This window comes from Seriola aureovittata, chromosome 13, assembly GCF_021018895.1.
Source record: "Seriola aureovittata isolate HTS-2021-v1 ecotype China chromosome 13, ASM2101889v1, whole genome shotgun sequence".
Classification (NCBI taxonomy): Eukaryota; Metazoa; Chordata; class Actinopteri; order Carangiformes; family Carangidae; genus Seriola; species Seriola aureovittata.
In genome coordinates, this window is record NC_079376.1 from 16,351,421 (window position 1) to 16,365,027 (window position 13,607).

The 13,607-nt window shown below is 47.7% G+C and overlaps 1 protein-coding gene across 1 annotated transcript in view; it reads right to left on the minus strand.

The window, feature by feature from the left end:
- crim1 (cysteine rich transmembrane BMP regulator 1 (chordin-like)) overlaps positions 1–9,943 on the minus strand; it is a 44,973-nt gene extending 35,030 nt beyond the window's left edge. Inside the window, exons 1-3 of the mRNA XM_056392633.1 lie at positions 9,244–9,943; positions 4,917–5,078; positions 4,389–4,562 (exon numbers count right to left, since the gene is read on the minus strand). Coding sequence (XP_056248608.1) covers positions 4,389–4,562; positions 4,917–5,078; positions 9,244–9,541 — 634 coding nt within the window. The 5' untranslated portion in view covers positions 9,542–9,943. The remainder of the gene's footprint in view (positions 1–4,388; positions 4,563–4,916; positions 5,079–9,243) is intronic.
- Between the last annotated feature and the right edge of the window lie 3,664 nt (positions 9,944–13,607).

Genomic DNA, 13,607 nt, shown 5'->3' on the forward strand with positions numbered 1-13,607 from the left:
TACCACAGAATAGTTTCTATTGTAAATAATGCATATTTCTGGCATCTCAGCAGCTCGTTGAAGAAAGAAAAACACCTCCTTTCTAAATGGGTTTTTTCTTCCCTTTAAGCTCGGATACAAGGAGCGCAGTCTTTCTCCGAACCAGAGCGGCTCAGCCAGGCAGAGGACGCTGTGTTGACAACCCGAGTTTACTCATGGAAAAAGCGCACAATGTGAGTTCTGTTCACCGACTGACTTTGGAAGCAAGTCAGAGGAGAACAAAGCTGTCTCAGTCCAGCTGCCCTCCGTGGGTTTCTGGTCTGTCCTCAGGTTTTATAAAGTTGCTCCGCGAGGGGACACATCAGGGCCGTCTCTCTCACATAAGCTGTGGGGGCCTGGCCCGGCGCCCACCAGCAGTTACAGCTGAGAAAGTCACCATTGTTCACTGTGTGTGTGTCAGCGTGTGTGAGGACTGTGGAGCAGGTCTGGGAGGAGGTCCAGGCCAAAAGGCACAGACAGGGTCACCTGGAAGAAACGCTCGGTAGGAACTTCACACCATGGTTCGAAGCCGGGGCGTAGGCATGCGGCGAGCCAGCGGGCCTGCATCTGCCGCCTGCACGCCTTGCTGTCTCACCCTCTGGCTAAATATTTGCAGATGAAAAAACGTGATCTCAGTGTCCTCAGCAACACCGCTGCAGCTGCGAGCGAGCATGTTTGGGTGAGGTCATGACAAATGTGCTCGTGTAGGTGCACATTTGCACATAAGATGCATTCGTGTTCGTGTTTGTGCGTGTGCGTAGCGAGGCTACTTAAAGCATGTGTGCATTCCATTGAAAACACACCCTTTCCTTAACGTCAGATGGTCAATAAGATTAGGCCAGTGACAGAGAGCGCGAGGGACGTCTATCAGGCTAAAGGGCATGTCTATCACTATATCTGGCACAAAATGCATATGAAAAGGGTGAACGCACTCTGCTCCAGGGTACTATACATAAAGCACTGAGAAGCAAAACTAAGCAGTCGTCACGTGTACTGACCCTCAGAGGAGACTGTACTTAAAAAAAACAATCTGTAGCAAATGTAGAAAACACTCTATGGGAGACCTGGGGTGTGGACAGCTGTTGAATAAATTGTGGAAGAAGCAGTTGAGTTATATATGGATTTTGGCCATATGGATCTGTTCCCTTTAAGGGGGAAAGGGGAAAAAATAGCAGATGATAGGAGAAATGTGTCTGGGAACAACAGGAGTTGGCCTGGGCTGCAGTCAAGGTGTCTTTGTTTTGTTAATGGTTATGGTTGGGTCAATAAGCTGAGGTTTTCAGCCTCGTTTTAGTGAATGGACTGAAGGTTAGAGCTAAGATTTCTTGTGTGTGTGTCTTGGCTTTCCCTGTTGGCCTGATGCTGGCTGGTTTGGTTCGCGGCTGACCATGAGTACTGAGTGGGATGACAGCAATCCCAACATGCCTTTAGGGGAAGTTCTTTGTCTTGATTACCACACAAGAGTTTTGTTTCCTCTTTGAAATCACCACACACACACACACACACACACACACACACACACACACACACACACACACACACACACACACACACACACGCACACACTAGGAAACAAGCAGCTTGCAAGGGGCCACAGCTTCCGCACAGCAGACAGCACACACACACACCCACACACGAGTGCGCACACACACGGCGCTGAGACGTCTCACACCCCTTCCAGCCAGTGGCGGTCTGGCTCGGCCAGTAATAGCCCCGCCACAAAGAGGCTGCAGCCAAGCAGAACTAACAGTCCTTTCACAAGGGCCGAGGGAGGCAGGACAGAGGTGGAATAGGTGGGCAAGTAGATTTGTGGGAATGAGTCGGTTTGTGTCGTGACATCATAACGGGCACCACCTCCCTCCCAGACTGCTGTTGCTTGTTCCCGTCAGTGAGCAATGGCTGGGGAATTCCTCTGAAATAGCCGTTAAAGGTCTTATCATGAACAAAATATGTAAACCATCCCAGAGTGTAAAGTTACCAAACACCACCCCACCAAGGCTCCGGGGCCTGTACTTGACACAAATACCTCAACAAAACGGTTGGCCTCTGTTGTGATTCCCTATCTTCCGGCGTCTGCCTCCCCCCCCTCCTTCTCCTTCACTTATCACATCCTCTTTACTCCCTGACATGTGGGTGATATGTCTGGAGCACCATGTTGCTTCTGACCGAACGTTTGCCACCAAATTACATCAGCGTCGTCTTGTGGAGAATAACATCCCGCTAAAACCACGAGCGGCAGAGTTACGTGATCAAGCGTCGGCAGTGATGAAGCAGAAAAGATGTTGAGTTTTAACAGATCACAGTGAGTCACAGCAGAGGAATAAAGTGACAAGACCACTGAGTGAGTCAGAGGGAAAGTGAAAGGCCAAACTACATCCATGTGTGAGTCTCAAGAAGAGAATCCAAGGTCTAAAAAAGGTTGGGACACAGTGTACACGAAGAGAAGTGCAGTCAGCGAAGCTCTCATGCCTCATGAGAGCAAGTTTACAGGATGCATTTGCTGTCACAATCTAGCAGGGCATGCTAACACAGATCTAAATAACTGCTTGCGAGGGGCTGATGGACACCGTCACCATGCAGTCCTACAGGAGTGAGCGAATAGTGATCCTTCCTAACCGCAGAGTCCCAGTCTGGTCGCAGAGACCTCCTGCTGATGACAGACAAAGGAAAAATCTCTGCCGAGACATCTAGACAAACAAGATAATTATCACACACAGACACATGCGCAAACACAGATGCAGACACGCAGGCTCAGACACTCACATATACAAGCTCATTTACACACACACACACACACACGATGACATATAAAACACTTGCGAGCGTGCACATGTGTGCATCGTTCCACGTTGCACATGCATACTTAACAGACATAACAGGTCTCCCGGTCTCTCGCTTAATGAGGGGGGCCATCAGGAGGGGGGCGGGTGTGTGCTGTGGTGAGAACTCATAAGCTGCTGAAAAATGTTGTTTACAGTTTTCACTGGTGTGAGTTTAAACTGTCATCCATCGGGCTCAGACTTTGAGAGAAGGCAGTTGCGAAACACAGAGGGCTCACACTAAGTCTTTCATTGGAACACTAGACGTCAATGATGATACGTCTAAACAATATAATGTTTGATGAACAAGCTTCCTGTGGGATTTACAGAGTAAATGGCTCAAGACAAGCATCCACACAGCTGCACTGTAAACGTTCTGTAATAACCTCTGGTGTTATTCGCAGACTAAAGAATCTCCATCTTTTCTTCAATTGAAATGTGAGCAAAGTGCAAAGAAAGTGGGAGGGAGAACCCCGAGTAAAGAAGAGAGATGTGGATAAAAACACAAGCAGGAACAGTCACATGCTTTGGGCTTAATCCGTTCACTATAGCACCAAAACCGTTTTCCTCCTGGTTTCCGGTAAAGTTTCCCACCTTTCTGTCTCTTCAGTAAGATGAGGCTTACCTATCATACACAGAGGTTCATCGAGTTCACTCAGCGGCAGTCCTGTTCTATTTTGCAAATGTCACTCAGGAGGCCGCCGACACTTAACGCCTGCCTATCTGCCAGACACCTCACAATCCAAATGAGGAAACTCACTGTGCCAATAACATCTTTCACTAAGAAGTGTCAATCAGGGAGCCGGCTCAGAGTGGAGGTAATCACACATCACTCTTGCTCTCGCAGTTCATTCAAAAGGATTCTCTTTTTTTCCTCTCCTCCTGCGTGGGGCAACGATTCATCTGACATTGATACATTTACATGGAGACACTCTCTCTTTTTGCTACACCGTCAGTCAGCTTCACACCTTCTCCCTTTCACTCTCCACATCATTCTCTCCTGTTTTCCTTTTACGACATCAATCTTAGCTCTCTTAGCTCTTAGCTCTCGATCTCCTCCTCCTCCTCCATTCTATTTCCCACCACGTCATAATGGGAAGTGCATTTTGCATGTTAAACTTTGTGGCTCCATGCAAATATTCAGGCAGAATGACACAAAGGATCCATTTTACAATCACACACAATTTCATTTCTAGCGCTTGAACTTTAAAAGGTTCCCCCTTTTGCTTAAAATTAAAAGTTGACCAACTTTAGACTCACAAGGTTTTCATTGGTTTGTGACAATATGCTTCCCTTCAGACATAATGAGCAGGGACATAAGGAATGTTCCACTCAGAGGTGATTTGCAAAACCTTCAGCTGTAGCGACCTTTATGTCACCGTTTGCACTAAGCATGGAGAAAGATAAAATCCTGTTTTATGTAAAAGTAACTTTGTAGGTGCAGGAATCTATTTCAGTCTCAGGTATGAAACCTCTATGCGAGCCGAGTGGAATTACTGGTCGGCCGGCTGTGTGGTTGTCACTTCCAGTTGCAGGTCATTTGAAGGTTACCTGCGGCTTCCTGGCACTGGCTGCGGTTGATGTAGGCGAAGTGGTGGTGGCAGCTCTGAGACTCACACACACAGCCCTCAGCGGTCAGGTTACACCCAGAGAACATGCAGGCCGGGTTGGATGGTCCCACATACTTCTCTCTGTGTCTTTCCCGGTGCTCGTGCTTCCGACCCTCTGAAATTCAGCCATGGACACACACACACATACACACACACACACACACACACACACACACACACACACACACACACGCACACACACACAAACGCACACATGAACCGCAGTCATCAGTGAGTCACGCACAATCGCACCACTCAAGGGTGAAAGGGGAACCACTAGACAAAGCTTTAGCATGTGTGTCATCACTATGATATGTACGTAGCATAAGTCACCTCAGAGCCACATCTGTTATGGATTAGCTTCTCTCAATGGACAGCATTATCTCCCCCCCCCCCATCCCACCCCTTGTCTGTGTGTGTGTCAACGTATCTGTGTCAACGTGTGTGTGATGGATGGAGAGGGGCTCACCTGACTTGCTGGCCTTCATGCAGGTTTCTTGGTCTGGATAGGAGAAAGAGCCCAAGCAGGAGTGACGGGCATCACACACACACTGTCCTCCAGCTCTGTCGCAGCCGGTCATCAGGGGACAGTGCTCGTCCACCAGGCCTGCCTCCAGATGGTCGGGGAGAACTGCAGGGGGTGGGGGGTGGGGTGGGGGGGGGGGTGGGGGGGAACAGTAGTGAGAACATTAGGACAGGGAAAGAACATGAACTTCTCACTTGGATTTGCTTGTCCACTTTACTCTCATTGACTGTGAATAAAGAGACATTGGACAAGAGTTGAAGGTGAAGTGCAATCACAAGGCAGAATGTGCCAGAAACCGAGACTTGTTTCCCAAAAGTGCTGGAGGTTTAGGCAGCTTACAGCTTCTGTTGCAACACATTGCCCTGACCAGTGTATTTCTGGGCTGCCATCTCCCCTCCCTCCTCATTGTACCACCCTACTTGAGCCATTGAGCCCATTTGTTTGCTTTTGTTCCACAGCATGGGGCCCTCCCAGGGTTTCCATCTCTGCTGGTAGCCGGAACGCCTCTTCTGTACCAACGCCACCACTGCACCATACCCACATTTTGTTCCTTCGCCTTGTGAGCCTTACCCCCCTGAGATGGCACCTCAGGACTCAGCTCAACTGGGATGTAACTTTTCGTCAGGAAGGAACACAGGAAGGTATAATGTTAGCGCCATGTGAGCTGGACAACCACCAAAAAAACCCTGGGATTAAAAAGGGCCCCAACGTACACATCACCCGTAGTATTCCTTTCACATTCAAGCATAAATAAACACACATATACCCCCCCAAAATTACCCTCCTTCATAGCTGTTCAAGAGCAGTAAGAGTGGCAGCAGAGTAAACAGGATGAGACCAACTGTAACACAGAGTAACCCCTTCCCAAGCATTTAGATCCCAGGCCTCAAATCAACAGTGTGGAAGCGTGATTGGAGCTTATCATAATACTCTGGCTTTCTTCTCCAAACAGCTACGCACCAGAACAATGCACAAGAGGAAAAGGTTTAACTCTCCAAGATAAACACGAACACCTCATGGTGTATTTACCTGACTAATGCCATGAGGGGGGGGGGGGCAGTAACAGGATGAACCAAAGTGATCGGAAAGAATTACTTTTAAACGCTGTAAATCATAATAAATCACATGTGTTGTTCCATGTTAATTTAAAACAGATATTCCGCTAGGGGAAAAAGCCAGACGCTTACTGTAATAAATATCACAGCTGAAGTGAATCCGTGTGACTGCGAGGGCAAGCATCCTCGGAAAACACTTTCCCCAACTCGGGGCGGGGGGGGGGGGTGATAACGTGGATGACTCCTGGGTGATGCAGGGTGCTAACCAGTCATATGGTAAACAGCAGCCAATGAAAGAAGTGAAGGGAATTCTACCTTTAACCTGAGCCAGCCTGTGCTGTTAATAGCTCTCCCCCAGACGGCCGGCGAGACCGGCTAAGTACAAGCAGCCTTTTCAATAAACTGCACCAAAACTTTCCCTGTGATTTCCTCTCACCTTAAAATGATCCTCACCTCCACATTCCTTTTTTTTTTTTTTTTCCATCCTGAGGCTTTCCTGTGCCTGGGAGGGTATTTTCATTTGAGATGAAGGCAGTCTGTGTGGGGTGCTAAATCTGGCACATAGAGAGGGAGGCAGGAGTCAAAACAATTAATGAAAGGCTGGACACTGAAAACATTGTCTCATTCACTAATTTTAGCTTGACCCCAGTGGGCCCTGTTTGTTCTGAGCTGGTCTGTCTCAGCCTGGTACCCTTTAGCCTGACCCAGGTCTGATCTGGTCTAACCTGGTTATCTATTATCTGGCCTGGCATGACTCTAGCCAAGGTCTGTGGCTTCATCCCAGAGGGGATTCCTCTCTCAGCCACTGAGACTGCTTGTCTTGGCATCCAGAGCCAGGATGGGAAAGCTGACCTCTAGAGGCCCTCTGGCTGATAGCGAGCTAAAAAGGAAGTCTTTGAAACATTAGATAATACCAGAGGAAGGGGGAAGTAGAAGGCATGTGAAGGAGCGCACTGGACATAGCGTCCCTGTAAGACAGACACTCTTGTTACGTGGTATGTTAAGTGCCTCTGGAGCTCGGAGGGAAACGTGGTGTGGGAGGCCAGTCACAGAAATACAATGAGAACATCATAACAAATCAGTTAGCTGCGAAGACTGAATGATTTCAGCTGACTGACAGGGTGATCGCTGAAGCGGATACGATAAGGTGAAAAGCCAAGGTCTCTCTCTGAAAACAGGTGCCTGGATGACTCATGAGACAGTCGCAAAAAGAAACAGACACAACTTGCAACCTGAAACTGCTACATTTCATTCACTTTTTTTTATGTATTTTTGTCAGTTTCTGAACTTAAATGCCAAACTCCCTTCATGAGAAAATTTGATTTGAGTATCCCAGGTATTGTCTTTGGCAAGCTTGGTGGCTCAGTTATTTTTGGTTACTTACTTTCAAAAGCATTTAGATTACTGGAAACAAAACTTGGAATTAAATACTTCCACAGTTAAAAAAAAACAAAACAAAACAAAACAAAACAAAACAAAACAAAACAAAACAGGGGTAACGGTTCATTTCCAATTCCTTTTTGATATCGGTTTCTTACATAACATTTCCGTGTCTGGAAAACTCAACTAGCAATGACCACTGCAGATTCCCCTTGGCAGGAGGAGCCCCGAGTGGTTATAATTGTTGTTTCCGATACGTTTTTCAATCTTGTCAAGCCAGTGAACAATAACAGGATGAAAACCGACTGCTGACTCATTACCAAGGTGTTTTGAGGTTGCTGCATCCCCACTCTAAAGGATTCTGACCACCCAGAAAATCAAAACTGGGAGCAGAGGCAGGGGATCAGAAAGCGGAAACATTTACCCCCTACTCCTGATTGCGAGTCTAATCACTTTAAGACCCTTGCAGCTACAGGAGGGAAATCTGGGATCAGCCTGCAGCAGCCTGCCTACTGTGGCCCCTGAAAAGACACCGGGAGGTGTTGATTTACCCCCAACCCAGACCCTATGGGATATTAAGGTTGCGTGTGTATGTGTCTGATTTAGGGGTCAGCAGCATGTTCCGAGGCCCCTGGAGTCACAGGACCAGAGGCACGACTCAATCAGAGGAGCCATTAGGCCTCCCACTCGCTCCAAAGCTGTTAATTTGCAGAGATGTCCTCCAGACGCCAGCCTAACCTGTACTCGGGGCACAATCAGCAGCAGCGTCTCCTGGGATGGCCCGGGGCTGGAGACCCCTAGTAAACCCTTGTGGAGCTAGGACCACCCCACAGTTGGATGATGGGAGAGCAGGGTCAGGGGATCCCAGACACCCACTGAGAACTGCTTACTCTCTCCTTCAGTCCCGTCAGTCCTCCTCAATCATCCCGAAACAGGCTGGACAGAGTGCAGGTGGAGGGGGGGTGGGGGTTCTCCCCCCAGTTATTTGTTCCTCAGGGGAAGGCCATTGCTACTTACTTCATTCACCGTGCAGAACCTGACACCCCGCGCATCTCTTTGAACTTCAGAAAGTTGCTCAAATTGTGCGTAAAACGAGCACATCCACAGCACAACAGCCCAGCTCTGCTTGGCAGGAAGAGAAGAAGCACAGCGCTGTGGAGCCACAGGAGAATCTGCTGGGGACTATTGTAATCATGCTGTCAAACCATTACAGCTCTGACACACACACAAACAATACAGAGAACAAAAGGGCAGCGTATTTATTAAATTACAGTGTATTCCAAGTTTAAAAACGCAATCATCATTGTTGGTCACGCCATGGGCACACGCGCACGCGCACGCGCACACACACACACACACACACACACACACACACACACACACAGATTATTACCCCAATTCACCGCCTTATAAATGTCTCTTTGAGTTCTAAAACAAAAAGCACAGGACCTACTAGAGCTGAAGTGTAACCTGGTGCCAAACCTATTGTCATGCCTCTGAGCTGAGAGTGAATGAAGCTTTGAGGGGAAGAAAGAGCAGCTGAACATGACTCCTCTCCTGGCAGTCAAGAGCCCCTCAGACCTGGGGGAGCTGCTCCAGGCAGCCAGAGACAAGGTAAACAGTGACACAGTCACTGCAGTCAGGGCTGGACTGACGTTTGAATAGTGATGCCCTCAAGCCACTTTAAGGAGCCTATAGTTGTTTTGTTGCACACTCAACAACAGCATTAAAAATGTTTTCTCTTTCACTACTACACTACTTCTGATTTGATTAAATAAATAAAAAGAATACAAAAAAGGAAAAACAATGTAACATCATGACACACTCTCACCCACCTTTACACACTCCAATTTCAGGGATAGTGGCAGGTCCGGTTTTGTTTACAGAGGCGCAGGTCAGCCCCAGGGCGCAGTAGCCGTGCGTCCAGTCTTGTCCGCCGCAGGGCTCCCACTCCAGCCGGGCGCACTGGTCACAGCATCCGCACGGGTCCCTGGCCAAGGTCCGGCCACCCTCGCAGCCGTGCGGGGCTTTGACTGGACAAGTCCGGAGATTACACGGCGTGCACTCGTGAGCCGAGAGCGCCCGCACCAGAAAGAGGACGTTCAATATCACAACGGAGCACTTGCTGAACATGTTTCAAAAGCCTTCTGTGAAGTTTTCCCAGAGAAATGTTCCGCTTCTGTCAGACGGTACACCACATGAACTCACAGCGATGTTCACCAGCTAGTAGATGTTGCCAAAGTTGCGAAGTCTCCCTTTTAAAAGTTTGGTGATGAGTCTTCCCTCGGGCGTGCTGTTTATGACACAGCAGCTCGCTTCAGAAGCAGAAATACCACGAGTCTGAAGTGTGCGGATGCGTCTTAAGTGGCAGCAAAATATCCAAAGGCAGTGGTTCGGTGTACGCAGGTAGACGTAGGTCCCGAGCGTCTCATCTGATTCAAACACACGCAGAAATCCCAGAAACGTCCACTGAGGCTCACTGCTTCTGCTGCTGCCGCTGCTGCTGCTGCTGTTGGTAGTCACACACGAGAACGGCAATCTGAGCCCTAATTTGACATACAGGCATATAGAAATTAGCGGTGCACCCCTCCCCTCCCCCCTAACTGACAGAGGAACCGACCAGTCACAAGAAGCGAAAGGAGGGAGGATTTGAACTGATTTATCTAAACTGGCAACTCGTCTCCGGGTTGCGCAATGATGCAACTTTGAATGTCTTAAATGCAAGTTCGTGTTTATTTCCGTTTCGTAGCCTATTCTGTAATTTGGAGAAATACTGCAGGTCTTTAAGAGTAATTTACCGATTTAAAAACGGATGTAGTTGTTAAAATAATTAAAATCACTTGTAAAGTTCGACATGAATCCAGGTCAAACCATTTTATAAATTATGAATCTAAATCATATGCCAGCAGTAAACGTGGTTGGACCCCTCTGACGTTACCTAATAAAAATGAATAAACCCGCAGCAGTGGGATCAGAATGGATTAGTAATGTATATTTTACGTCACAGAGTGCATTCACAGCAAGGCTCTTGTCACCACTATACTAATTGTGCTCTATCTCAGTTCAACAATACAGACATTAAGTCTGTCAAAGCCTCATAATCATACATATCAGGCGTTATTGAGGCCACATATCACTCCACAGCCTAACCTTTCGTGTGTGTGCATTTGTGTGTTTACTTGTGTTTGTAGGTGTTAGATTTGTGTATGCAGGTGGCTCAGGGAAGGTAAAAGGTCATCTGATGTTTGTTGGAGCAGTGTTTGTGTGCTTACATTGGCAGATGGATGGTGTGTGTGTGTGTGTGTGTGTGTGTGTGTGTGTGTGTGTGTGTGTTGTGTGTGTGTGTGTGTGGGGGGGGGCACAGAAGGAACAGCTGGAGGCTGAGTGTGACAGTGCCATTGGCACTAAAAATCCAGAGGAAACAATAGCTTAAAAAAATGTTTGCTCCCTTTTCCCTGCTGCACAAGTGAGCAAGAACAAAGCAGACAGTTTTTCCCAGACGATGGATCATTTAGTTTTCAGAACCAGTCAAGTGTGATGGTAACAGTCTCAGTCTGCTTTACATGAAGTTGAAATGTGGCCGAATCTGAGCAACTAATAAGAATTACTGGAAAGCAATAAATACAGAGATATAAAGTGTGATGATGGTCCAATGTCATTGGAATCATTTCCTCTTCAAACACCAATCAGATGTCATCTGGGATGATTTCCCCACAATGTCAACATACAACAGCACCTCCTTCATTTGCAACATCTGCCTGGAGCCACCCGCTCCAACACAAACACAACATCCAGGAAACCAGCCCTGCAGCACGCATAATCAGCCCTTGCAACACAACTCGGCTCTTGTCCTCCTGCTCTCCCTCCGCCCTCCCTCGCTCCATCCCCTCCTTAAAGCTCTTGTCGAATGGGTCGACCCGCTGACCGCTGGCCGGACACCCACTGCTGGTTGACGACAGATCAGACCAGGACCTTGGAGAGCCTCGGTTTCCATTCACTTGCAGAGACTGTGGCCCAGCAGCACTGACCTATTTGCCTGAGCGATGGGCTTTCAAATGGGGCCAGCTGGCTACTCTCAGAGGGCCCTCATACTGCTGTCGTGGACCAGGGGTTTGTTTCTGGCCAGATGAAAAGTCAGCACAGCACCTTCTGGTTTTCTTTCTATCTATCTATACCAGTAATTAGATGTGTAAACGGTAAAGGGGATCATAAAAGAGGCCTTTCTTCCTCTCAGGGGCAGGAATAAACAATACAATGACTGGCACAAAACTAGAATACACCCTCATTAGACTCACTCTGATCATATGCCCTGTGTCAAACGTTGCATGAATGTGGTATTTGGAAAACATCCCAATTGTTAAATGGGACATCAAACACCAGAGTTAGATTATCCATCATTTTGGCTTTGTGTGTAATTTCAAATAAGTGCAAAATTAGGTCCAAACAAAACTAATTAGATTAGTGTTGTTGCCATGTTCTCTAAAACCAGAGCACAATCTGCTATGCCATGTGCCTGGGTGTTGGTGACTTTTCCTGAGTCTCTGAATGGAGCAAACAGAAGGAAAAGGTGGGGCAGTGAAAAGCGCTTTGCAGGGCCTTAATAACTGTAGTGTGTGTGTGCTAATGATGTTCTGAGTCACAGATCTCTGGGAAAATACAGCAATAAGGGCGCAGGCTTCCCTCTCTCCTACACTGTAGTCCCTGCTGCGATGATTGTGATCCTGGCTAGTGGATACAGCTTCAGGTGGTCCACCAGTCATCCTCAGCCTCATCAGATGGTGGGAGTTGGAGGGGGTGGGGTGTGGGGGTGGGGGGGTGTCATACTGTGGGATCTGTCCCACAGATTAGATGACCTCTCTCTGTCACCCACTCCTGTTGCTGCTCGTGTCTCCGCAGCACAGGCAGCCGGCTGATTAACACCCTGCTGCTGCGGAGGCGTCAGGCTGGTGGTGAGGTGGTGTTTCTGGGATGCAGACAGGTGTGAATGACGGTTTGGAGGTGAACTAGCTGGTAGCCGGCAGTGCGAGGCTGATGGTGACACGGGGCTGAATTTGGAGTGTGATAGAAACGAGCTGAGTGCATGTCGAGTGGACAGCGTGCGGCACACCTGATTACAAGTCACCATGGGTGCACTCAGGGATTTTTCTCCAAGTGAACAGTGGTGGTTATCACCCTTGCATAGCTTATCTATGAGCACAGGGTGCTGGACTGAGCCATACTTTTCAGATCCAGGCCAAGGGGTGGGGGGTGAGGAGTGGGGGGTGGGTGAGGTGGGTATAATGGCAATGCATAATGACAGTTGGAAGAGTTTCAAAGCCGTTTATACATCTCCTAAACAGCGGAAATGTGGAGCATTTAGTGTGGAGGCTAAGCAACACATACGCTAATGAATGGCCTGTTTCAAACTCAGAACAGATGAGGTCATCTGTTTTTTTAACCCAAGCAGCCAAAATACGACAAAAAAACACGAGGTACAAGACAAAGAGGTGTGAACAAAGCAAAACTTTTCAGAAAACGAGCCAAAACGATTAACAGGCGCAACACAATGATATTCTTTAGAAACAGACAGCTGTACGACATATTGAAGAAATAATCAACAGAGGTGATTACTCTTTTCCATTACTGCCATCCAGAGGGACTCGAATGCTTTTGTTTCTCACTTTGCACTCTTCATTTGTTTGGACCTTTGTAGAAACAGTTTGGAAATGTCCAGAGGAGTCCAACAGAAAGAGTAACTAACTATCTTACAGGAGATCATAAGTGATTCCCAGGTCTACTTTACAAAAACATTGAACATTTTTTTTGCTTTATTCATGTTGTCCTGTTCTGTTTTTATGGCCTCTATTTTCCTCTGTCCCTGTCCTTTTCTCTTTAGCCTTTCTCCTCTCTCAGTCTGTGTTTTCTCTGTCTCTCTGTGAGGTCTGGTCCAGTTGCTGTTTTCCTTGCGGGGACTATAATAATGTGTTTTGACACTGTCAGGTCTCCTGCAGTCTTCTTCTTTCTGTCTTGCAGAACCCCCAGAGTCATCACAGCGGCAGAATAGCAACACAATGATACATGAGTCCCCTCCTTCTTCTTCTGGCTGTAAGCAGTCCTGCTTAAACGTTAAAGGGTTCAGTGAGTTCAGACAGCCTAGAGGGTTAGGTATGCTTGTATGGTTCTGTATTTTTGTAGTCTGTGAAGTAATGGGGAGAGGATG